This window comes from Saccopteryx leptura, chromosome 1, assembly GCF_036850995.1.
Source record: "Saccopteryx leptura isolate mSacLep1 chromosome 1, mSacLep1_pri_phased_curated, whole genome shotgun sequence".
Taxonomy (NCBI): domain Eukaryota; kingdom Metazoa; phylum Chordata; class Mammalia; order Chiroptera; family Emballonuridae; genus Saccopteryx; species Saccopteryx leptura.
This window is the reverse complement of record NC_089503.1, coordinates 228795401-228822909: the sequence shown is the minus strand read 5'-3', so window position 1 is coordinate 228822909 and position 27509 is coordinate 228795401. Positions and strand designations below refer to the sequence as shown.

At 41.5% G+C, this 27509-nt stretch overlaps 1 protein-coding gene and 1 long non-coding RNA gene across 3 annotated transcripts in view; one reads left to right on the top strand and one right to left on the bottom strand.

The window, feature by feature from the left end:
• GASK1B (golgi associated kinase 1B) overlaps positions 1-26060 on the bottom strand; it is a 65975-nt gene extending 39915 nt beyond the window's left edge. The window contains exons 1-3 of one of the 2 annotated variants that reach the window (XM_066387464.1): positions 25926-26060; positions 23546-24573; positions 3886-4100 (exon numbers count right to left, since the gene is read on the bottom strand). In XM_066387464.1, the coding sequence (XP_066243561.1) occupies positions 3886-4100; positions 23546-24455 (1125 nt within the window). In that variant the 5' untranslated portion in view covers positions 24456-24573; positions 25926-26060. Of the gene's footprint in view, positions 1-3885; positions 4101-23545; positions 24574-25379; positions 25549-25925 lie in introns of those variants that run through there. The other variant, XM_066387474.1, reaches the window with a different exon arrangement.
• Positions 23992-26700, top strand: LOC136407005 (uncharacterized). The gene is made up of 3 exons (XR_010751753.1): positions 23992-24126; positions 25949-26004; positions 26261-26700. It is a non-coding gene; the product is annotated as an uncharacterized lncRNA (long non-coding RNA).
• The last annotated feature ends 809 nt before the right edge of the window (positions 26701-27509 follow it).

Below are 27509 nucleotides of genomic sequence, written 5' to 3'. Positions count from 1 at the left end.
GAAATATAAACAATCAATATTTAAAAATATGTCATCTTTAATCTCACTCATATTGAAAGAAATGGAAATATAAGCAAAACCCCATTACCTTCCATAAAATTAGCAAAATTATTAGTTAGTTTTTCACCTCCCAAAATTGGCAAGAAAGAGGGAAACAGGCACTCTTATCCCTTACTGGTGACATTGTAAAATGCTGCAGCCTCTAAAGGAAATTAGCTTTTCATCTGCTGTGCGGCGGGAAGTAAATAAATCTTGGGTAATTGAATAAACGTAAGTCCAGTCTCACAGATGCCATCTTCATATGTATAATTTGATAAAATTTTGTAAATACTAAGCCAATTAACTCTTAACATCTTGGCTCATACAGTGTGAGTGGACTGAAGGGCGTCACCCAGGTGATAGATGCAAAGGCCTGAACTGAGATAGGAGCACGAGCTGTATCTAAAAGGTAGACTTCACTGTGTGGATGCACAGGTATGTACCACAAAGCATCCAGGTGACTCTCAGATTTTTGATTTAGAAAATTGGATGATGGTGGTACCATTCCCCCCATAAAATGAAGAGAAGGAAGCATTGTTCAGAAGTTTGTCTCTTAAACTAGAACTCCTGAGTTTGACTCCAAATTCTACTACATTCCAGCTATGTGACCCTGCCCAAGTTACATCATTTCTCTTTGTCTAGATTTTCTCAAATCTAAAATAACAATAATAATGTCTACGTCACAGGGCTGACGTGCAGATTAAATAAATTAATATTTTAGTGCTTAGCATCAAGTGCTTAGAAGAGTGACAGAAACAGCAAGTGTTATATGATTGTTAAAATATAAATAGTATTAGCCTGGTGAGGCCATGGTGCAGTGGATAGAGCATCGATCTAGGACACTGAGGACCCAGGCTCAAAACACTGAGGCCAGCACCTTGAGCGTGGGTTCATCTTGCTTGAGTGCAGGCTCACCAGTGTGAGCACGGGGTCACCGGCTTGAGTTTGGGATCATAGACATGACACTATAGTCACTGGCTTGAGCCCAAAGGTCGCTGGCTTGAGTTCAATGTTGCTTCTTGAGCAAGGGGTCACTGGTTAAGTTGGAGCGCCCCAGTCAAGGCACATATAAAAGCAATCAATGAACAAATAATGTGTTGCAAGGACACGTTGATATTTCTCATCTCTCTCCCTTCCTGTCTGTCTGTCCCTATCTGTCCACCATATATTTATATATACAGCATTAGCTTAAAGGTTTTAAATATTTGTCTTTGTTGGAAATTTATAATAATAATTCCTGTGCCCATATTTGTGCTCAAGACCACAGACAATGGACACAACGATATTAACAGTTGCTGATGCACTCAGAAGGAGACTGTGACTCAGTGGGAATCTGTTCTTGCTCATTCAGGGTAATGAACAGAAAAGTGAACAGACATCTTGTAAAAACAGCTGTCTTCCTCCATGCGCTATCCTACCTTTTACAGGCAGAATGTATCACTTCTCGCCTAAACAGTTCTGCTTCAGACAAATGGTATATTTAGGATGCTCTAAATATCATATGCAAATTGCCGATTCCATGTCCCTCCTCATGTTTTGCTTTATCCTATCATTTGTAGCCTACAATCCTACTCAAACTCTTCCTCTTTTGTTAGCTATTTTATGTCAAAGTGCTCACCTTCCTTTTGACCTCATAACAATAAGGACTTGTATTATTTCAGCCAACCAGTCTTACAAGAAGCCATCTTTTGTTTTATACACTATATTTTTCAAACTAATTTTTTTTAAATCAAACTTGGGGTGGGGTAATGGGATATAATCTTATACAACTTTGGATGAGATTTAGTCAAAGATTCCAGAATTAAAATAAATATCACTAGAAACAACTTCTAAAAGGGTTTGCCCTCTATCCAGTATATATTAGCTCAGTGGTTCTCAACCTGTGTGTTGCGACCCTGGCAGGGGTCAAACGACCAAAACACAGGGGTCGCCTTTCCGATGGCTTTAGGCGACCCCTGTGTTTTGGTCGTTCAACCCCCGCCAGGGTCGCGACACACAGGTTGAGAACCGCTGTATTAGCTCTTATGTTCATAATAAAATATATATATTTCCGATGGCTTTAGGCGACCCCTGTGTTTTGGTCGTTCGACCCCAGCCAGGGTCACGACCCAGAGGTTGAGAACCGCTGTATTAGCTCTTATGTTCATCAGCTACAAACCTCAAGGTCATTCCTTTCTCACAGACTTCACTACCAGGTTCATAGTTTTCCTATCCATTTTCCCCCTAATCATCATCCTTGGAATTTCACGGTCGATGCTGACCACTCCCCAAACATCTGGCTTCATAGTGAGTACCTTTACTTAGAATGTTAGTATAGTACACAGCCTTGGAAGATACAAAGAGTACCTTCCTCTGGGATTGAAGACAGATTTGTTTCCTGACCAAGATATTAAGGATACTGTCTCCTTTGGGGACAAATTTTAAAACAGGTTTGCTAGCAGTCTCTTATTTAGATCCCAGAGAATCTCACCTCCAGCTTTTAGTAATTTTAAGAACGTGGGTTAGTTACCTAAGATTAGAGTTCTCAACAGTGATATGATGCCACTCATATGCAGCATTCACCAGAGCCACTCTGTATCACCCCAATGGGACTTGAGGGGCAAAGGACAGTGAAGCTCATGCCACCTGTCCATGAGTAATGTGGTCATTTATGTCTGACTTCGGAGTCTTTTGTGTCTGCTAGCATCCAGGAACATGAGGCTGGCTAACTAGTTAGCTTGCAAGAAAGGTAAGACCTCATTCCTGTTACAGTTTTTGATAATAACTTCTTTTTGCCTCAGCTTTCCTACCTAAAAAATGGAGAGCGTGTTTAAGGCCAGTCTGAACCTCGGGGCTGGGCTTTTCTACACTATTTGGTGATTCTCGAATGCCGCCTTGCCAAACCAAATCTCATGGTTTCCAGCTCAGTCTCTCTGGTGGCTCGGTATTGACACCTGAAGTCATTCTCTCCTTCTTGCCAGTTTCTTATCCCTAGGCTGTGATTCTGCACTAAACTTGTTTTCTTCCTACATTTTTGTCCCTCCTTAGTTCCTTCCTAAAATATCACAGACACACAAAAAGAGAATGTTTTGCAAATGTCTTAAGACAGTCTTAAATTTCCACAAAATACTAATTTCCCACGCAACAAAAGAAAACTAGGGTTTTTTTTTTTAAGTGTAGGAAGGAAAAAGCAGTAATCAGAATGAGGAGGAAGACAAAGTCATGGGATCTTTATCAAAAGGAGTTGAATTATAAGAACCTTATAAAATGCTGTCACTCAATTATGTAAGCAGTCAATATTTATTATTCTCCAATGCCTAATCTTCATTAAATATTTGCAAAAGACTACAGGAAATAAAACAAGGGCAATGGTGGCGGTAAACTATGTGGCTAAGTGACCACGGAAACACAGTAAGGAATGATGGAAAGAAATAAACTTTTTCTATTGACAGATCCCAGGGAATCCCAGCTCCAGCTTTTAGTAATTTTAAGAACTTGGGTTAGTTAGTTAGTTACCTAGCCTCACCAAACTTCAATTTACTTACTTCCCAAATGGGGTAAGTCTGCCCACCTCAAAGAATTGTTGATGGGTTATTCCAATAAATTGTATCTATGGTCAGTATAACTATTGCAAGATTGAAATACTAAAGAACTTCTCCTTCAGAAATTAATAAAAGAGCTGAAGGACATTTCTAAATATTTCCCCAAAGGACATAAAATCGTATGATGTAGTACTACACTTGCCAAACATAGCATCATAGAACTCTGGCTTCATAAAAATTCAAGGTGCAGAAAGCTCCTTAGTGTTCGACTTATAGAAGTCGGCGTCATTCTTAGAACACCACTTACTTGACTTGATGCACTTACCTGTAACAAGAAGTCGAAGAGGGCCATCTTGGACCACTCGTGGTGATGCACCTCAGTACAGCCCCAGTCAGGTCTGGGGACTCGGCCATGCTGCCAGCACCTCTGTTTTAGCAACTGCTGGTAAGTCCCCCAGGTGAGCTTAACAGAGGAGTGGGTCTCATTACTTGTTGGAGATAAAGATGAGTCCCAGAGGATGACAGGACATGGGCGGCCATCTAGGGAATTCGAAAAACAAACAGGCTTTCAGAACACTACTGCTCAGTGCGTACCCTGAGGCAGCCCTACACTCTTCCCCAGTCTCCCTCTCTCACCTGTCAAACGCAAGAGTTTCATTCATTAGATGATACTTTATGATCCCTGATTTATACCACAATGATGCTTCCTGATAAAAAGTCTTATAAAATGTAAACCTTTTTGCCAGACAGTATAAGAAAAAGAAATTTCAAACAAGACACTTCATAGATGTGGCAACAATTGGCCACTAACCACCAACAACAACGTCCTCTGGTTAATGTGGTTTTATTCCACATCTAAAAGTGGCAACCACAAAAAAAGGAAAGAATCCAGACATTTTTAATTGTCTATTCAAAGTCTGAGTGGAGCTCTCTATTTGTAATAACAACTGTCTGATTTTCTCAGGCTGCATTATGTCAGGAAGAAAAAGAATTTTTAGAAGTCACAGATTTAAAAAGTGAAATTGTATGGTTCACATCAGTCACAAAAAAAATCTCCAAAAAAAAAAAAAGAAGCAAGAATGACTTTTTCTTTTCTGATAGAAACATTAGTGTCCTTGGAATAGATCATTTACTCAAATATATCCTCACAAAGTATATTTAAGCAAACATCATTTTTTCAACTGCACGTGTATTGATGGTTTTTAAAAAATATCTGTCACTAGAAGTGTGTTTGTCTCACTCTTGATAGTTCTGCATAAAAATGACAAGCCTAACTGAGGTCAAAATAAACACGAAGACCATGATAGGGTGCACTAAATGACACTTCAAGCTTAAAACCAGTAACATTATTCCCAAGCCCCCATTTCTGCTAAATAAAGTCCCAGAAAGATGCTGTTGAGCAGCTGTGCTTATAACTCAAAAGTCAGAAAGATGTTCTCGGGAAAAAGAAAAGTAAGCCACAAAGATCTGAAAAAGACTACTTAACTCATTCTTAGCAGGCCTGGACAAGAGAAGCTTGTGAAATTATGACTGGAATGTCTACACACATCACAGGAATTTTAAAAAGCCCTTTGAAATAACCTAAGAGGTTCGCAAAATGTAACTGTTTTCCCTTTTCTGTCAAAGACTTCCACTTTACCATCTCTCTCGCCTCTCTTCTTGTAGTTCTCATCTTTGGTCTTACATACATCTTCTTTAACTACTCTTGAAGCTGGTGTTACAATGACCGCAATAATTTTACCAGCATTCACTTTATCATTCTAATCACCTGTATGCCTGAACAAAAAAACAAAAATACAAAAATACCTTTATTTCTCCTCTTAGCCTTGAAATTTAAGCCAGGGCATGGGAAAAATCTTTTAGAGTGTGAAAAATACGCACAGTCATTGACATACAATTAAAAGAAAGGAACAAAATGTTGAAGAACAGCGTTAACATTAATCCCACCCTCCTTTTATTTATTTATTTATTTATTTATTTATTTATTTATTTATTTATTTCTACTTTGTTAAATGATTTCAGGCTACTGAGACCTAATTATCTTTTAGATGTAATATAACTATAATTTTAAGTGTGTGTCCTCCAAATATTATGCCAATTAAAATAATAATAATATATTCCAGGCAAGAGCAGTCCATTATGCAGTGAGAGACACACATAGATCAGTATAACCAAATATGAACAGAAGACACAGCTTTCAAGGGCACAGTCCTTCAGACTTCCAAAGATAAACACAGAGAAGCTCTCCCAGACTGGGTCTTTGGATACACAGACAGCACTTCGCATCCTCCGTGCTAGGAAGCATTCAAAGGCAGTTGAAACCTAACACTGAAGTTTAACAACACAAGTCAACACCTCAGGCAGACAGGCCAGCACCAGTTCTCAGCAATTCACTGAAGACCCTCAGAGAAACAAGGAAATTATCTACTTAAATAGTTGAAATGATTAACAACCTTTGGAGAGCTGCCTGTCCTTACCTTTAGAAACATTGGTTTTTTATTTTAAAAGTAATTAGAAGTAAATCTACTCACATTAAGAAATGTGGAAAAACATTAAGATGTATACCTAAGAAAACAAAAATCATCTATAAAGTCCTATCCCAGTAATTGGTTCTGTTATTTGGATGGTTACCTCTGGTATTTTCCCATCCATTTCTTTATCACCTGAAAGAGAGGTTAAGAAAATTATTTTTCTGTTTTTAGATATTTAAGGAGTATAGCTAATGGTTTGAGCTCAGACTTTGGAATCCAACAGACCTTTTTCAATTCTGGTCACAGTACTTCTTAGCTTTGTAATATTAGACAAGTATGTGACCTCTCCTTGCTCTTTTCTTCTGTAAAATAATGGTGATAATGTACGTTCCAAAAGGACTTTGTTAGGATAAAAGGGTTCACACACTTAAAATTCTTGACCTGGTACCTACCATATATGCATATCCCAGAAAGGTTTTCCTATGATTATTATTGCAGACATACATTGTACAATTACCTAATTCATCAGTCTTCAATGTTATTTGTTTATTGAGCATCTACCATGTACAAAGCACTATTATAGACTTGAATTAATGAATGCTTTTTTTTCTTCCATAAAGCTTACATTTCCACCAGGGGAAAGAAGCAAAAATTATGCAAAGAAAAGAAACTATTTGGGATCATCTTTTATACACACTTTGTTGCAATTATTTCATTAAATACTACATCACAAGTATTTCTCTGATAATAAAATATTTTTAAGTTGAGTCACTTTAACTAGGATACAGTAATCTACGCCAGTGGTCAGCGAACTTGGTCAAGGGCAAACAGTCAATATTGGAGTCTCTGAGGGCCACACGGCCTCCATTGCAACCATTCTACTGTGCAAGCGCTTGACTGCTATAGCACAGAAGCAGTCAAACACTAGATCAAAACATGGCCTCCACTGTGCTCCAATATTTCAGGTGTCATAGTAATATTAATAATTCAACCATCTAAAGTTGTAGAAACCATTTGGAGCTTACAGGCCATACAAACAAAGGCAGTGGTCCCTGTTCATCCTGCAGACTGCAGTGTATCAACCCCTGATCTCATCTGCAACACACTATATTTCATTTACTACTTCTCTACTTCAGATCGTCACATTTTTTTGGATGGTACTTTTTCTATACTATTGTTTAAAAAGTTGTTCTCCAACTGCCAAAGGGAGCTTTCAGCTCAAAGGAATAATTGATTTTCAATTAATATTGTTTTCCTCTACACCCATCCATGTTCCTTGAGCAAAATACTTGGAATGCTATCACATAAAGATATCACATCCTGCCCTGCTGGCCACCAGGGTGTCTCAGGAAAAGGAGATTTCCAGACAGCAAGAAAAAGGCAGGGTGAGCAGTCGTTTTCACGCGGAGCCGTGGGTGGCTAGGGGGCGCCTTCCTGTCCTGCAGCAGTGCTTACGGCCTTTGAGATCATAACCGTAGTCAGTATGGCTGCAGACCTCAGAGCCACGAGTACTACTGTGAGAATTCCACTTTTTACAAAACATGGCCGTTCAAAGAATTAACTAAACCCAGATAGATCTGAAGGGACAGAAAAACAGCCTCTGAAACCAGGGAACTGGTTTAAGCAACTTCCCCTGAAATTGTTCAGAGATGAGGAGCATTCATCCCTCCGCACTCAGGTTTGTCAGCTGGATGCAGTAATGTACTCTCTAGAGAAAGCTTAACAGTGAAGAGAGAAAATTCTAACTGCCAGAGCAGGAAGAAAGCAGGTTTTAAGAAATATGTGGGTATTCGAGTGAATTGAAGGTGATACAGCCATCTTTAAAAATGAGACTTGCCAGTGAAGCTTTTTTTCCCCCAACTCTGAATATTTTCCCTGAATCCTGATGTTCTCCCAAGTCGTCCTTTACTCAAAAGCACAAAGAAGACATTCTTTGGAGAAAATAAATGGGAAAATTCACTGCAAAGAAATGCTACCCACAATCTACTGCGCCTGGATTTATGAAACGCCCTTCACTCTGAACACTGGCTGACTGGTTCTGCTGAACCGAGGTGGATGCTAAGCATGTGGGGAGGAGTTGGGAATGTCTGTCTGTGTTTGTCATGGAGCAAAAATAAATAAAAAATGGCCTGAGCACTGAAATCGAAAACCTTTTCTACCACATGGGCCAAGTTCCAAGACTCCTTGTGAACAAGGCAAAAAAAGACAGTGACAGTCCAGCTCAGAGCCCTTCATTAAAAACAACCCTGCCCCCTGGCCTGCTAGTTCAGCTGGTTAGAGTGTCATCCGTATACACCAAGGTTGCATGTTTGATGCCCGGTCAGGGCACATACAGCAATCAACCAATGAATACATAAATAAGTGAAACAACAAATCAATGTTTCTTTCTTACTTTTCCTTTATCCCTCTCTAAAATCAAACAATACAATTAAAAAAAAAAACTCACAGCTTCACAAGAGCTACTAGAGAAAACAAGAGCCAGTCAAATGCAAGGCTTATCTTTGTTACAGGGAACAAATTCTGTGGGGTTCCATTGCAACTCCCCAACGTCCTGCAAGAAACCTTAATGCTGCAGGCGCTAAGTGATAAAGGCCATTGCTGATGCTGATGGCGCTCTGACGGTAGTGTAGCAGGTGTCCAGCTGTTAGTGATCCCTCAGGTACTATCTGCTCTATTTTTCGGCAGCAGGGTTTTGGCAATTAAAGATATTAGACTAAAGGGTAAAGGAAGGTCAGAGCTCTTGATGTAGAGTGGTTGCATGTAATGAGTTAGTCAGTGTGAACCCCAGCAGAACAGGAATGCAGAATTTTGCAATAGACTGAAGAAAGAAGGCACTTTGAAGGATTAGGTGAAATTTTACTTCTGGTCAGGTTTTAAATACTGTTAATTCACTTATTAAAAAAGTAAGTATTGCTCTGGCCAGCTGGCCCAGTGGTAGAGTATCGGCCCGGCGTGTGGAAGGCCCGGGTTCGACTTCCAGCCAGGGCACACAGGAGAAGCACCCATCTGCTTCTTCACCCTTCCCCTTCTCCTTCCTCTAAGAAGGGCTCCATGGCCTCCGCCTCAGGCGCTAGAAGGGCCCCAGATCCGCAGAGCATCACCCCCTGGTGGGCATGCCGGGTGGATCCCGGTCGGGGCGCATGCGGGAGTGTGTCACTCTGCCTCCCTGCTTCTCACTTCAGAAACATACAACAACAACAAAAAAGCATGTATTTATAATTGCCCTCAAACGGTTCGGTTGGTGCCTGTGTTTCAGATAAAAAGAATTCAGCGTGAGGCAAACTAAAATGGAAACCTTGAGTTTACTAGAAACAAATAAAGCCTCATGCATAACGACGAGCAAATGAAGTGTTTGCACGTGTAATGAGTGTTTTGAAGGGAACCAATGAAGGCTAAAGCCTGACTCAGTGTAAAACCAAGAAATGAAGAATCGCGTTGCCCCAGAATAGTGATGTGGTGATGCGCTGGTTAATGGGGAGAAAGAACCTTTGCTGGAAGGGAGCTGAGAGTATGGGGTAGAGAAAGCAGATACAACGTTGATATATTCTTGACTTCATCACTAGTCTCCGCAGACTTGGTCCAAGCCCTTCAGCCACCCTGACAGGGCACTGAGCTCTCTTAGGTGGGAAGAGGACCTTCCAAATCTGTCTGGCGGGGCTGTGTGACACTCCAGTGAAATTCTGAAAATGCAGCTCTGTCAAATATTAAAAAGAGCCAAACGTATGTTCAGATTCTATGACTTAAAAAGGGAGTCAGTGGCAAAGAAGCAGAATCCCACGAATTTTACACATACAGATTCTGAACCTCCAGCTAAGTTCTGGATATAGGACATACATTTCTGGGTGATTTAAAATACCTTTGTTCAAACAACAATAAAAATAACCATAGTTGCTTATCTAATTGTTTTTCCGTTCAGAACTTGTTTTCTCTAGATTGGACTGAGTTAAAATAATCTCCACACTTCCTCAAGCGCTAGCTAAGTGTCAAGCTGAGGGAGCAGGCAAGGAGGGTGTCTTGTGACTTCCTCCACCACAAACTACTTGACCAATCTAAATCATCAGTTATAATTTTAAAACAGTGTCCTTTGTTCTGAACCATTGACTAATGACAGAAACTTCTGCTTTCTAGGTCTGCCCTGGACTTCCGCTATATAAATGGAAACTCCCAGATGCTTCCTGTCTCGATATTCCATTTAATAAGACAGGAATCAAACTTGACTCCAGAGGGTGGTGATAATATGGTCATCGTGCCAGGCTCCACAAACACTCACGCTTCGCAGACGAAGTCTAGGTCACATCAGGGTGAGCCAGCCCAGGAGAATTCAGTGTTTACTGAAGTAGATGAAGGAACCACGAATTCCTGACCAGAGTGACCTTTGTACAGTGCAAAGCTCATCACTATTCTTCTTTAAAAACCCTTCAATAATTCCCCATTATCAGCAAGATAATGTCTATGTCTCTACTGACATCAAACCCACCCACTCTCCACAACTTTATCTTACCTCTCCCTCGCCCACAACCCTCATCTCCTTTTTACAGAACTATTTGCAGTTTCCTAAGTACATTCTGCCTTCACAAGTTTTTTACACATCTATTTTCCAGCCTTTCTACGCCTACCCATCTCACTCCACCCACAATGACTTTTAAGAACCAATTCTGACATTACCTCTTGCAGCAGTTTTTACAGTCCCCCCACCTCCTTCTACACACACACACACACACACACACACACACACACACACACTCAGCTAAATTCTCCCCCTCTGTGCCTCCTGAAGGGCCTCCTAAAAATATCTCCAGAGGTCCTTATCATACCCTTGTGGCATGGGCTTAGCTGTCGCCTATCCTTCAAGCTGACAGCTCTGTGAAAACAGGGACCAGTTTTTGAATCACCTTTGGATCTCCAACTTCTGACGTAATGTCTAAACTGAAGGAAGCATGCAAACCTTGATTAATGAATGAATGAAATTTTCAGAACATCCCAATTTTCATCTGTAGCCCTTCAGTTCTAAGGAACAGGCAATGAGTCATGAATAAAAGTTTGCTTTTGGTGACAGTCTCATAAGCAGTAACTTCACTGTCCTGATTCTAAATGAATTGAGAAGGATTAGAGAGAAATTTGAGAAATAGATGAACGGATATGCAGAGATCTCCACGCCCTCACTGTACCCAACTTGTGCTCAACAACCCACACTTTCATGTCTCCATTATTCTATGATACACTGGAATGATGAAAACAGGGGTGGTGGAAACACTACTGCCTACAACCTCCTGACCCCAAATCACTGTCATGAGAAGGGAAACAGTGAAGGCATCATGGCTACATTCAAAAATAAGACCAAAATGCGGTGAGGGAAGCAGGTGACAATCTGGATGGAGGATGAACGGGGAAAGCCCCAGGCCACAGCCACTGGAGGCCAACGCGCAGTGTGATGGGCTAATGGCAGACAGTCCACACAGTGATGAGGAATGGGGCTCTGGAGTCCTCCCAACCCACACCCACATCCCAGCCCGACTACACACAGCTGTGGGCCTTTCGAGGACACTTGTTACTCTCTAGCCTCGTTTTCCCCACAGAAAAGTCTGTCCAAGAATATCTGAGCTATGGGGCTATTGTAAAATTTAGCACAGTAATGAAATGCCTGGCACTCCACAAATGAGACACTAGCATTATCCACTGTCAAATCCAAGCACTTTCTTTAAATGACAGTTTTAGGTGCCTGTTTACTTAGTTCAGGTAAACATCAATCTAGAATCCTAGATAAACAAACTAAGAAAACACATCACAAAAAGCTGAGTCTGCTTAAAAATGAGAAAAATGAAAGGTCACATTTACTGAGTGATACTATGTGTTAGGCATTATTATAAATATTTTATACCTATCAGCTCAATTTTCATAACCCCTCAGTGAGATAAGCACTGTTATTATCATCACTACTTTTACTACCATCATCCTTACTACACTAATGAAGAAATGAGGTACAAAGAGACTAAGTTAATTGTCCTCAGTCACACAGCTGGTAGGACCAGATTCAAACTCAAAGAGTCTAGATTGCCCATTGTTATGGGCGGAATTCTGTCCTCCTCAAAATCCACATGTTGAAGCTTAAACCCACAGTACCTTAGAACATAATTGTACTTGGAGATAAGTCCTTTAAAGAGTACAGTTATTAAGTTAAAATGAAGCCATTATGGTGGGCCCTAATTCAATCTGTTGTCCTTATAAGAAGCAATTAGAACACAGAGACACAGAGGAAAGGCCATGTGAGGGCCCAGCGACAAGCTGGCCATCTGCAAGCCAAGGAGAGAGGCCTCAGAAGAAATTAAACATACCAACACTTTGATCTTAAACTCGTAGCCTCCAAAATTGTGAAAAAATAAATTTCTGTTGTGTAAGTTACGCAGTCTGTGGTATTCATGAGCAAACTAATACACCCATCCATGTTCTTAACTGCAAAGCTGTTTGAATGAAAGACTACAGCTTCTTGCCCATGCAGAGCAGTGCCTCACGCACGGAAAGTAAACGCTATCGATTACAACTGCATTCGACTAAAATGCCAATGTTTTCCCATTAACGGAGGGAAGTGGGTGGGTGTTGAGGTGGGGGCCACTATCTGGTCCTTAGGGACAGAGGCACCAACAGATTCAGTTCTAGCCTTGAGACCAGTCTGGTGTTGGGTGAACCCTGAAATCAGCAGCAATGAGGAGATTCCCTCCAGGCCACTGAACTCTCACATGGCCCACTAGTGTCACCTCCACAGGGGCAAGGATTCTTGATTATTTTTCTCACTAAAACAGTGGCTGGCACAGAGCAGGTGCTCAATAAACATTTCTTTTTTTTTTTTTTTTTAATTTTTTTAAAAATTTTATTCATTTTAGAGAGGAGAGAGAAAGGGAGAGAGAGAGACAGAGAGGGAGAGAGAGAGGAGAGAGAGAGAGAGAGAGAAGGGGGAGGAGCTGGAAGCATCAACTTCCATATGTGCCCTGACCAGGCAAGCCCAGGGTTTTGAACCGGCAACCTCAGCATTTCCAGGTAGACACCTTATCCACTGCGCCACCACAGGTCAGGCTCAATAAACATTTCTTAACAGAAGAAGAGATAGAGGTGACAGTGCAGAAGGGAAAAGCTTGTGTGTAGGTGAGGTCCATGCATCTTTTATGCTAGGAGTCCCGTTTCAGCTATTTATTACTGTGCCTTCTCTGCCAGCCATATGTGAGAGCAGGGACACGCTGCAGAGGCACGCAGAGAAGGTCCCCGGCCGCCTGCTCTGTCTAGGAAGATAGGTAGTGCGCCAACAAGCAGATACAAGAGCAGAGCTGCTTGGAGCAGATGCTCAGAAAACTTTTGTTTGCTGGTGAATGAAAGTACATATTAAGCTGACCAGCTCTGTTTGATTGTAAAGATATACCCTTAAGGCTCTTCTGATTAAAGAACACAATGTGCTTTCAATCCAGATTTTTAAGAAATAAAACACTAGGGGGAGGGAGGACGCAATCAGGTCAACACTAGAATCTATGTAAACAAAATAAATTAAATAAAAAGAAATAAATAAAAAGAAATAAAACACTATTCTTGCGCTCGTGAGTAAATATTGTAAGAAAGTTTGTACATATGTCCAAGGTTTCCAGAATATTTAAGTCAGTATGTTTCTAAGTTGTGAGGGCATCTAGGTTACTTTCATAACTGCCTATAAAACGCCTCTGTCCTTACCTGGGAGCTGGAAACAACATGAAATGCACAGATGCCATCCCTCCACCCTGGAAACTGCACCATCACCAGCAACTTACAGTGCTGTGCGCACGGACTCTATCTAAAAGAGAGTGGGAAATGTGCAATGTATTTCTCCTGCTTTATAATAATAAAAGGAAGAAATACAAGTTGGAAAATGGTGAGTGACTCAGGACCTACAATGAATTTAAATGGAGGCTAGTGGGATGGCTGCAGTTTGTCACCTACACAGCCCTGACATACAGAGTTCCTGGAACTAGGCTGCCTTAATTCAGCATGACAGCTCTGTGGTAATAAAGCTGCATCCTAAAAATAAAGCCTACATAATGCATCTTCCATGCTGGGCATGAGAAATAGTACAATGCTTAAATGCTACCAGAATGATGTCCCCTGGGATCCGTTCACATTACGATGTGGACTGCTAGGGACAGCTTTGACAAAACTGCTAAATTGAAGATCACAGAGGGGAGCTGGGTTTTCTTGTGCTCTTGACTCTTACACAGACACAGTCCACTTTGTCTTGTCTTAGACAAACATTTTAAAATATTTTGTTAAAATAATTATCTAAATGTCTCAGCACCACACAATCTCTGGTGACCTTTGTAATGATTTACGACTTTCGCGAGACTAGTTTGGCAGAAAACATGCTAATATGTTCAGTTACATTTGCATGCTTGTGATTGTTTTTGTTGAAACAAGAAAATCTGGTAATCATTGGTTTGCATTAAAAACTGAAAACGAAACCTTGTAGCAATGTTCAGAGTAGTATGTCAATACTTCCCTTGACTAAAAAATATTACCATTGTTAATGGTAAAAGGAAGTTAAACAGAAATGTTGGCATGGTAGTAAATCAGAAATCACCATGCTCAACTTGGCGTGTCACTATCCCATAATTATGTCAACTTATATTTGAGAGGTAGTGTGGGTAAAGTAAAACAAAATAAGGAGGGTTTTGTATCATGCAGAATTGGGTACAAATTCCAGTTCCACTACTTACTAGCTGTGTGTTGTTGGGCAAATTTCATAACCTCTCTGAGCCTCAGGATTGCCATATTTAAAGTATGGCTACATCTGCAGTGTAGGAGTATTAAGTGATTTAATAAAGAAAAGATAATCAAAATGTAGTATAGCCACTAAAGTCTACATAAATTCACAATTGAAGATTTTTATCATTGCAAATATAGATCATTTTTTAAAAAGTGCTTTGATGCTACATTTTAAATCATTTTTGCATTTCCTGCAAAAACATTTATAGGGTGAGACTCTGTTCCAACGATAATTGCAGGATTTTGTTTGTAGTATGGTATCCTGTAGGCACTCCTATGTAATTACAACCTTGCCCATCCCCAACCAAGTGCAGCCTTGTCATTTTCTGGGTTATCTCTGGGATAATTAACACCTGTCAGAAAACAGTATGGTATACAATACAAAGCCAGTAAGTGCACTAATTTCACATATATTCAAGGAGAATCACCTAGAATTCATTGCGTTATACAATCAAGAACCTGTTTCAGACTAACCTGAGCTCATGGCTTTTGTGCTGATTGGATGACCCAGATCAGTTTTACTAATTTAAAAGAAAAATGAACTTTATAATTGGGACTTTTTTGTCTTTGGACTGAATCAACAGAAAGCTTTATCTGAGAGGCCGGGGGCAGGGAGATGTTCCAATCATAGTATTTGATCCCCTTACATCTCCCTTTTCGTGTCGTGTACTCTTTTAACATCCAGCAATTTATATGACTTTGAGTAAGGTATTTAGTACTTTGGGCCACTAGATCCACATCCACAAAAATGTCTCTCAGAGTGTACCTACCTTATAGCATTTTTATGAGAAAATGAATGCACAGTACTTAAAACAGTGCCTGGTACATAGTAATATCAATATTATTCTTCCTATGGTTAAGACTGTTGTCTTGTTGAGGAAAAAAAGAAGAAAAAGGTTATCATAGCCTCTGTGTGCCAATGATTAAATCATCTCTTTCTAGTTATATTAAAAAACTATCTAAACTTGCTATACTAATAAACTGTGGTGATGGAGAAAGAAGACATACCATAAGACCCCTTAAAGGATTTGTTGAGGGAAGAAGGTTGATAAAAAGTAGAAAGACTTGGAAGTTACAGACTAAACAACTAACCCACCATATGACCCATGAGCTGCCTTCATATTACTCTTCTGTCATCTCAAAATTGAGGTATCAAACTCTACTGCATAGATTTCTTTGAAAGGTGAACTGAGATAAGCCAAATACCTATATTTAACTAACAACACAGACTAGCTACGTTCTTGGTATGAGGCATGAATTTACTTCCACAACATTAATCAAAAGTCAGAGAACAGAAACAACATTTAGATAAGATAACTTACAGGATTTTCTGGCTACCCACTTTCCCAGATATTAAAAAATTTACTCCTAACCGAGACAGAGCATCAGAGAAATATATATCAGAACTAAATCTTATTGTTTGAAAACATGTTATCAAATTACACTACAGTGTGAGGCCAGCAGACCATAATGAGGCTCCTTACAAAAAAAAAGCTCTATAAACCTTATTATTTACATTATACAGAATTTGCCAAAGACAGCTTTATTACCTCTACAATAAGCTCTAAACAAAATTCTCCAGGAGAAATCCTAGCCTGGATTTAGGACTAAAATCAGTAGCACTTGTCCTAACTATTGGAAGCTGAAAGCAAGTACAGATTTGCTGTTTAGAGTCAGTGAAACAGGCCAAGAAGGCATTCCTGCATTACTCGAAAATATTTATTGAACAACTACTACATGCCAGACTCTCCAGTAAGATCTCTAAATGCAACAATAAACAAGACAGGAAATGTCTCTGCCTTCACAAACCTAGAGACTAGGGGGAAGAAACAGATTATTAAACAAGAATTATAATACAAAGTAATGATACAGAAGAGCCAGAAATAAGTGCTGGGTAACCAGATAAGAGCTATCACCTCCTTGGGTGGAAAGGGAGGTGAAAATAAAGCAAAGCTTGCTTGGACAAAAAAGAATAGGAAGACCCTAAATGGAAAAGACACACTTCTGTAGAAATCAGGAGAAAAACATCAGGAAAGACTAGAAATAGGTGGATGGAGAAAGATAACAAGAACCTAAAATTGTTTGTATATCTCCTCCCATCACCAGAAATGATCTATTTACATACTTACATCAGCATAATAGTCTACCTAGGTAGAACTACAGCAATGCCTCGGTTTTCATTGACTTCGGTTATCATTGGTTTTAGTTTTCATCGACTTTTTCCGCGAAAAACTTGTCTCGGTTTTCATCAGTTGCCTTGCATTTTGTCGGCCTGCCCACGTGACCTCACTGCTAATTTTTCGAAAACAAAGGGTGACCCACACGTTCTCCTGCTCGGTGTGGCATTGTTTCTCATTGTGTGAGGATCACCCGGTGCATCTAGCCAAACAATTCCACTGTTTTCCTGTGTTTTTGTGCTTTTTTTATTGATTGTGAGTGCTAATATTACAATTACATGTAAGTGATTACTTAGTATACAGTATTCGGTGAAATGTGTTTATTTTGCGTTTTTCAGTTTCAAAATGTATGTAATGCACATAAGATAAAATCACATGTGCTCAAATCTCATTGTCCCTGTTCAGTATTTACCTTACTGATGTTAACCCTTTCCTTTTAGCTTCATCATGGGACCAAAGAAAGTTTCCAGAGCCAGCAGCCCTTCAAAGAAGGAACACCATCGAGTTAAAGAAGGAAATCATTGAAAAATACAAGAGCGGCTTCAAGATTGCTGAAATCGGCCACATGTACAGGAAGTTGCCATCCATGATAAGTTCCATTGTGATGAAAAAGGGAGCAATAAAGAACGCTAATGTAGTGAAAGGCGTGAATGTACTAACAAAAAAGAGATCGCAAACAATTGAAGATGTCAAACAGTTATTACTAATTTGGATCAATCAAAAATAGTTAGATGGAGGCCCTGGCCAGTTGGCTCAGTGGTAGAGCGTTGGCCTGGCGTGTGGAAATCCCAGGTTCAATTCCTGGTCAGGGCACACAGGAAAAGCGCCCATCTGCTTTTCCACCATTCCCCTTCTACTTCTTCTCTGTCTCTCTCTTCCCCTCCCACAACCAAGGCTCCATTGGAGCAAAGTTGGCCCAGGCACTGAGGATGGCTCCATGGCCTCTGCCTCAGATGCTAGAATGGCTCCAGCCACAATGGAGCAATGCCCCAAATGAGCAGAGCATCGCCCCCTGGTGGGCATGCCAGGTAGATCCCAGTCAGGCACATGTGGGAGTCTGTCTGACTGCCTCCCCGCTTCTAACTTTGAAAAAATACAAAACAAACAAAACAACCCAACAATTTGATGGCAATTCTGTTTCAGAGACTATCATATGTGAAAAGGCCAGACTGTTGTGAGCCAATCTTACTAAGAAAATACTTGGGACAAGTGCTAGAATAATTTAGTGATTTTAAGGCCAGCAGAGGCTGGTACAAAAAATTCAAGAGGCACACTGGCATACACAGTGTTACTAGACACGGTGAAGGTGCAAGTTCAGACAAGTCTGGGGCTGAAAAATTTGTGTCCAAATTCAAAGATTATGTACAGGCTGAAGGATTCATTCTCCAACAAGTCTTCAACTGTGATGAAACTGGCCTCTTTTTGAAGAAAGTCATTACACAGGAGGAAAAGGAACTGCCAGGACATAAGCCTATGAAAGATAGGCTAACTCTTTTGTTGTGTGGTAATGCTAGTGTGTGGACAAGTCCTGCCAGGCGGGGGTGAGGATGACGGAGACGCAAAGACTCGACTCTGAGGACCAGGTTTAGTGACGCAGATCCACTTTATTCAGGAAGTAAGCTAGCTTATATACACAGGTTCAGCCTATAGGGTGTTACAGCATATTCTTCAAAGCCAATGGCTAAAAAGATCAGGAAGCTGCTTAGTTGGCACTGAGTCACTTCCTTATAGTGGGCGAGATCCCTTCCTGGGTATGCCCAGGAGGGTTCCGGGAGCTGGAGTATTCTCACAGCATTGCATCAGCCACAGCTGCTAGGAATGCGCTCTGCGCTCCACCCACATTTCCCCCTTCTCTTTTAATTAGGGCCAATTGGACTTGATGAATGACAGCTTGCTGTTGTTGTCTCTATGGGCAGGATAATGCCAGGGTGGGGAAAAGCAGCCTAGACATGGGGGTCCACCTGCGTCTGGGAGTTAGCAGTTACTAGAGCACACATAAGCAGGAACAGAGTACCAGGGCCTTGGAGCCCATCAGGGACAATTCTCTGGGCCTGAGTATCCGGGTCCCAGAAGGGCACATCCTCAATCCAGGGATTGAGACCAAAGAGAATCTCCCAGTAAGTACAGAGATCCTCTTCACAAACTTCAACTTGCCTACTCTGCAATAGGGCTTGCAGGGCTCGAGCCTGTGGGGCTCGAGAATGGGGGAGAAGGTTTCCCATTGCAGAGGGTCACTCACTCATCCCTTGGATGCTGGTTAGGTCCCTGTTCGAGGCTCCAGTATGTGGACAAGGCCCACCATGGGTGAGGACGATGGAGACACAGAGACTCAATTCTGGGGACCAGGTTCAGTGACACAGATCCACTTTATTCAGGAAGTAAGCTAGCTTATATACACAGGTTCAGCCTATAGGGTGTTACAGCATGTTCTTCAAAGCCAATGGTTAAAAAGTTCAGGGAGCTGCGTGGTTGGCACTGAGTCACTTTCTTATAGCGGGCAAGCTCCCTTCCTGGGTATGCCCAGAAGGGTTCTGGGAGCTGGAGTATTCTCATAGCATTGCATCAGCCACAGCTGTTAGGAATGTGCTCTGTGCTCCACTCACACTAGTGGTGATTGTAAAATGAAGCCCTTACTGGTGTACCATTCAGAACCTCCTCGAGTGTTCAGCAGAAACAATGTGATTAAAAGTAAATCGTGTGTGATGTGGAGGGCAAACAAGAAAGCATGGGTCACGAGGCCAATTTTCACTGAGTGGATGAATGAAGTGTTTGGCCCAAGTGTGAAAAAATACCTCCAGGTTAATCAGTTGCCCCTTAAGTGCCTCCTGGTAATGGACAGTGCTCCTGCACATCCTCCAGGTTTGGAAGACACATTCTTGGAGGTGTTCAGTTTTATCACAGTGAAGTTCTGACCTCCTAATACCACACCACTCATCCAGCCCATGGACCAGAATGTCATTTCAAATTTCAAGAAACTGTACACCAAAGCAATGTTTCAAAGGTGCTTTGAGGTGACATCAGATACAGAACTGTCCTTAAGAGAGTTCTGGAAAAAACATTTCAACAATCTCAACTGCATTAGCCTCATAGATAAGGCTGGGCAGGGAGTGACATCCAGGACGATGAACTCTGCCTGGAAGAAATTGTGGCCAGGGTGTGTGCCTGAGAGAGATTTTGAAGGGGTTGAGCCTTCTCTGATGACCCTACACATGTGGTGCAGTCAGTTGTTGATCTGGGGAAGTCCATGGGTCTGGAGGTGAGGGGTGAGGATGTGGAAGAGCTGGTGGGATGACCACAGTGAAGAACTCACCGCTGAAGAGCTGCAAGACCTGCACCGAGAAGTGCAGCAGACGGCAGAGGAAGAAGCTGCTTCAGATGAGGAGGAAGAGACGGGGGAGAACGTGCCTTCTTCAGAGATTCAGGACATCTTCTCCATGTGAAGTAAGGGACCGTACAGGAGTTAGTGGAGAAAAATCACCCAAAGCTGTCACGGGCCGTGTCTGCAACTTGTTTAATGATAGTGTCTTGCCCCATTTTGGGCAAATCTTACGAGGTGGCAGAAACAGACCATTTTGGACAGCTTTCTTGTGTGACGTGGGTCCACTGACTCTGAAGCTGGTCCTAGTGCCAAAAGACCAAGAAGGGAAGTGACCCCAGATAGTGCCTTGATACCTAAGGGCCTTATGGAGGGGGATTCCCCTTCCAAACCATAATATCTGCACCTCTCTCTACCCTCCGAGCCATCTTCCATACACCAAGAAGAGTCTTCGAAAGGAAAATGCCATGTTAAATGTTTATTCTTTACATTAGTCTTTTATATTCATTTTATATTAATTTCTTATTGTTTTTAGTATTAAACACTATAATTATTCTCTATAAAATGTGTTTTTGGTATGTATTTAGGAGTGTCTAGAATGAATTAATTGGATTTACATTGATTTATATGGAAATCATTGCCTCAGTTTTCGTTGGTTTTGGATTTCACCAACTGTTTTCAGACGGATTATTGACGAAAACTGAGATATCACTGTATATTGTGTGAAGTACTCATAGGTATATTTAAATCATTTCATAGACTCTTGAAGAAATTGATTTTAAAACTAAATAACTAACTCAGAGAAGGTAACAAAGAAAGAACAAAGAAAAATCTGATACTGTTTGAGATCTAATCTCAGATATTTAATTCATCACATTGAGAGTCATTTCAATATATCCTTGTTTGTTTCTTTCCATCATCACTTACTTCTGAAAGGAGGAGGATCAGGCTAGACTGGGATTATAAACACTTCCTTGAAGTGTGACCAGAAGGTAGCGCAGTGGATAGAGCATCAGCCTGGGACGCTGAGGACCCAGGTTTGAAACCCTGAGGTCATTGGCTTGAGCATGGGCTCATAGACATGACCCAATGGTTACTGGTTTCTTCATTCCTAAAGATGCTGGATATTCCGAGTAGAGAATTAAAGATATAAGAATCCTGATAAAGATTTAAGTAATCTGTCAGGAGATCTGGATTTTAGTCCTAGTTCATCATATAAAGAAATGACATGTGAAGCTTGAAGGCTAAGTGAGTAACTCGATAACTTAGTACTTCATGTGCTTAGTGCAGTGACAGAAATAGCCAATATCTAGTGAAGATTTCCTGTGTGACAAGCACAGGTTCCATGAGCTTTCCATGTATTAACTAACAATAACCTCAAGAGGTAGGTATTATTGTCACTTTCAGCTGAGGAAACTGAGGTAGACAGAGATACTGTGACATTTGCAGGTCACGAGGCTGGTAAATTCAAACACAGTCCATCTCCAGAGCCCAAGCTCCTACCCACTACTGTATTCTCCCAACTTGCATCCAACTACCATCTCAGGGAAGCTCAAAGGACGTACTAGGATATAGTCCAGCGTTCACCTTCTTGGGATCCTACGAGGACATAAAAATGAAGGGCAATATAACAGAACAAGGGTGACCCTTTGCCTTGCTTTGCCCAGGACAGCCTTGGAGTATGCCTGCTGTCTCAGTGCCCACCCAAATCTTCCCTTCCTCCAGGGTGTTCCAGTTTGAGTAATAACAAATACAGTCACCCAAACGAGTGGTTAAGAGCTTATGTTCTAAAGTTTGCTGATCCTACACTCCAAATCTATCTTAGCCATTAACATCAGCTGTAGGAGTCAATTACTTTGCCTAAATAAACCTCAATTTTCACATTTACTGAATGAAAATAATAGCAGTGCCCAACTCACAGCATTGTTGTGAGAACCATCAGAGTCAATGCATGTACGAACTACATGAATCAGTATAATGCAGACCAAACAGTGAACCCCCTCAAAAAATTAGATTCTATCAGCATTTGATTAAAAGTTTGAGAGGCTAACTCACGTTGGCATAATCATGGTAGACTGCTTTGTGAACCTGTGACATTAAAATCTACCTTTGAATCTGAGGCACTTGGACAAGAAGCAGGATCAGTAAGGAATGCCAAATCTTTCTCAGTAAATCACTGGTTCTTCAGGAAGCACCAATTCTAAAATTAAATTAGAATCTCAAAGCCACTGGAAATCCAGTTTAGTTCTTAGCCACTCCCAAGAGTTTTAATCCATCCCAGCCCAGACTCCATGGGCATCTCACTAAAATACTAAATTTCATGGTGACAAGGAATAAGGGAATATCCTCTGAGTTCATAATCTCCTTAGAGTCCTTTTTTAGCCCCTGGGGAAATACTGGATAACCAGTGGTAATTTCTGAGATTCTTCTGCTTTTAAACACAAGCTACTGACCCATCGTACTTTGTATTCAAATCCTAGAAGAGCCTCCAGACTCAGAGAATATCCTTTATATGGCAAGAGCACAGCCACAGCCCAGCCCCTTTGCCTGCAACTGAAGTGACTGGCTACATACTCACAGCCTGCCAAAACCTTTGTCACCTGAGAGATTCTTGGAAATCAGGCTCAATAAACCACTGTCACAGACTTGAACAACCTATATGGCTAGTTAGGATATATGGTGAGCAAGTCACCTATTTTGTTTCGTTTTTTTAGTTCAACAAAGAGAGGTTAAATACATTGTGAAAAATCAAGGGGTTGAATCTAACATGGCCTGGCTCTGAGCTTCTTCAAAGCATTCTAGCTGTGAAAGAAAGATAACCCATTTCCCCCTTACTTTTAAAAACAAACAAACAAAATTTCACTTCTATAGTAATCTATCTAATAATATGCCTGTCAGCAAGATCCCTGCCTCCATCCTGGCTTCCTCTCTTCATCATGCAAATTGCCACTGGCTTTAATTAGATTTAATAAGCCACTGGGAGGTGCAGTAAGGGAAGCGGGGAGCCAAGTTTATACAGTGTAGGCTTACTCGTGCGAGTGCAGTCCAGAATTTCCCTGGAACTCTCATATCCTTCCAAAGCTGGGAAAATAAAGAATGCCAGGCATATGGAAAGATATGCTGCTGCTGCTGTCCAAATGTGAAACGTGGGTGGGGAAAATCATTTAGAAAAAGAGAGTGAGGGAAAGGAGAAAATCAACCCCAATTCCCAACAGCTGCAAATAACAAAGCATGTGAAGCTGTTACCTTGGATGAACTCTGATTTCCTGCTCACAGAAGGCAGGGTCCTGTTGAGCCCCAGGATCCTGTCCAGGTGGAAGGCAAACACCTCACTCATGTCCAAGGGCTGCTTGACCAGCCCACAGGGACTGGAGCCGCAGCCAGGCACAGAGCCAGGGGTGCTCCCCTCCAGCACCAGCAAGTGCGCTTGGCTCTTAGAGGACACTGGCTGGAAGCCCACCACTGCACCATCGGCCAACAAGCGCATTCTGCGGATGTCTTCTTTGCTCAGCCACGAGGGGGCACTCTCGCTGTAGATCCTGATGTTGCTCTCCCTGGCCTTGGGCTGCTGGAAATCGGAGCCCCCAACTCGCACTTCCGGGGCTGGTATCCATCTCCAGGGCCTTTCTCCAACCCTGGCCAGGTTTCCTCTCTGGACGTACCCAGGCACTTCGGCATCAACCGCCCTTGCAGCCTCCTGCGGCTGAAGGGAGGGTCCGACCAAAGCCTCCTGTCCAGGGGCCAGCGATGCCACCGCATACTTCCTCCTGCGCTTCGGTTTCACAGTGCCACGGATATTGGCGGGCTTGCTTCGCTTAGAGCGTAGGGTAATGTACACCACATTGGGCTGCAGGGTGGTTCCATCGTCCTGGGCCTCGGGAGGGGCGAGGGTACCATCCAAGGGTATCTCAGGGAAGGGTGCCTCAGCGGTGTCGCGGCTCTGGTGCGGCCCCTTTCCCGCTGCGGGCTTGTGCTGGAGCGATGCACGCCCCACCTGGCTGACCAGGAAGCCCAGGTAAATGGCGCAGGCAGTGCCCAGCAGGAGGTTCCTCCGGGTCCTTGGACGCCGGCTGCTCCAGAGTTTACACACCCGCGGGACGCACAGGGAGCAGATGAACCAGTTTATGAGCTGCCCTGGCTTGTCTGGACAGGTCATTTCTCTGCCGCATCCACATGGTGAATAGGGTTTAAAGTCTGCAATTGTCTCCTGGTGACATGATGCATGGTTTCCTGAATTCAGCTGTCGCCTATAAACTTAGGTGTCTAAGTGGTCTCTGGTGGGTAGAGATGGAAGTGAAAGGTTGGTGTGCAGTTAGAAATGTGTGTGACACTCCCCGCAACAAACCCTTTAAACTCCTATCATCCTCCCCAAGGAGAAGTGTGGCTTGTGTCTGAGAATGAATGGAAACAGAGTTAATTGAGTCACAATCTCATACTAGTTCAGTTCTTTTACACGAGTAAAAGAAAAAAGGATTTCCTTTCATAAATATCACCACTAAATGTTTTTTAATGAAGTTTTAAAAAAATAGAAACAAGATGGATGTATAGATTTGCTATTCCGTTTAAACTAGTGTGAACAAGCCACAAAAATCCAAGAATATTTTATAACTTGTAGTTAGAGTCATTTAATTTGATTCTGAAGGAACAGCATTAAAATTTGACAAATTCAGGTTTTTCCTTTTCAAAATTCAGAAATAATTAAAAATAAGTAATAGATGGTTTTTAAAAATCTATAACTATTCCATATTCATTCTTAAAATTTTGCACTAACTAATGAGTTAATTAAATAATTAACATTCAAATTCAGTCTCTTAATCTAACAGTACAATTTTTTTTCATAACATAGTCCATTATCTCACATTAATAGTTATTATATTATAAAGCCATAAATGCTCATATATCTTGAAAGCAGTTACATTAATTGTCACACACACACACACACACATAAACGCAATACACAAATCCAACTGCTTTTTATTCCTTTTCTTTCCACCAAAGTCAGTTGAAAGAAAATAAAAGGATTTCTAGCTCTATTTTTTCATATTATTAAAAAGAAGGAGCAGTAAGAAACCTTACTTACACAGCTGGCCCCATGCTTGACTCCAGGAACAATGTAATCCCTGACTCTAATGCAAAGAACTTTTAAAGGCTGAGGCAAGTAAGTAGAACATATTTCATGGTCAAGAGTGTTCCACATTTCAAATATTTCAGCTCGGCTTTAAAAGCTTCCTTGAAAACTACTGATTGCAAAGCAGGGGGAAAAAAGCCAGTTACTTGCAAACTGGCAGTTTTGTAACCCAATTTTAGGACAGATAAAATTTGTTTTTAAAAAACTGTTCAGAAAATAAACTTGAATTTTAAATTCTGAAAAGGCAAATGCCGAAGAGAAGCAGTTTTCATTGAAATAATTTTGTACTTATTTTTAACCCCTGGGAGCCCTCTAGTGTCCTGTTTGGAAACAGACTCAGAATGTCCATCTCGGGGAGTTCAAGAGGACGAGAGTGTTTGCTTAGCCACAGAATAAATAAATACCGTATAAAATGAGGAATGCTATCGCCCCAACGCGCTGTCCGTCCCACTTAGCTTGGGGATTAAAGCACTTCGGTTCCCAGGGACTGTGACTCACCTGACCATCTTGGCCGTTTGCAGGGGAACGTTTGTCTCCCACCACTTCTGAGAAGAGAAGGCCTGGAGATTCCAAAAAGGTGAGAAAGGGTTAACACAAATGAGGAAAAAAATAGAACAGTGAGATAAGGGTACACACAGATAGGGAAAGACTTTTGGAGTGTGCAGTTGCACGGAGCAACAGTTCACAAAAAGAAGTCGTGGATTCACTCTGATTGGAGGTTTTTTTAAAAACCAGTGAGTAATTGGCTTAGGTAGTGTGCTTGTCCTGGCACAAAGGCAGGGAGGGGTTGATGACCTCCGGGCCTTTCTTAAGCTTCTGCTTTTTGCTTCTAGAGCCAAGAGAATCAGAAGTCAGGCAGGGGACAGAGCTGTTTTCCCCAATGGAAAAGAAGTTTCTGTGGGTAAGAGATCAGAGACGGTATACAACCCTAGATGTTCATTTCACAAAGCAAAAGAGATGGAGGGGCTGGAATATATGGAGAAGAAAAGAATAAACTTCCAAGTCATAAAGTGCCAAACATTATAATAGAACTGTTACATTAACTCTCAAACTTAGACCTCGCTTCCTCTGTAAACGTTCCGCCACATGGAGGAAAGAAAAGGAGCAACTCCAATATTGACTGAGGCCTAGAAGTACCGGCTGATTTGGGATAAACTTCCTAAGAATTCAAGCATCAAAGCAATTTTCTTTGGGCTCCTGCACTCTTAAAGCACACTTTCATAAGCACAGAGTTATTTTCTAGATAATGTGTTAACTTCTTAAAAGGAAACCATGGCAGAGCAGTTTTATTTTAACTACCGTAATGTTTTCACATATTGAGAAGAATAAATGACCGGATTCTTCAAAAATTAAAAGGAAGTTCTGGCAGAAGCCAGGTTATAAAAAGCTTCTGCTGTTTATAAAGCAGCTTTTTTTTTCTTCTTTTTTTTAGTGGAGAGATGCTTTAAAAGTATGTAAGAATTGTGTGACTTAGTAAATTTGGTTGACTGCCTCCTCACTTCCCCCCAAATTGTCTCTTTATTAGAGGAAGACCAATGCATTGTTTCCCCTTGTAGCCAGGAAAGGGATTAGTGGGAACTGAAGTCTATAATGTTTAGAGAAGAGGCTCCAGAGGAAGAAAGATTTGCTTTAAAGTTTTCTTCCTTCACTGCCTAGTTTTGGTCCCTTATGGAAGGTAATCTGACCTCTCTAATCCTCAATTTTCACCTCTAAGAGAAATAACACCACTGACCCCATCAGTTTCTCTGATGGTTAAATGAGATAGTGGTGATGGAATGATCATCAGGCAGTAGGATTTTATCCTTCTAAAAGGCGCTGGACAATTTAGACCACTAAACTCTTCTGTTTCAGCTGCAAGTGCGGAATGGCTCAATACTCTGCCTCCCACGCCGCCTCCCTGACCACACACACAGAAGCCGGGACAGACACCTGGCCCATGTCATTTTTGGCTTTAGTGTAGAATAACCCAAGCCGCAGTGGTTTTCAGCCTGGGGGGAAGAGTAAAGATTGGATAAAGCCGTCTTGGTTCGTAGGCTTCTTGCAGGAAATCAGAGCAGAGCTACAAATGATCTCTCCTCCCCT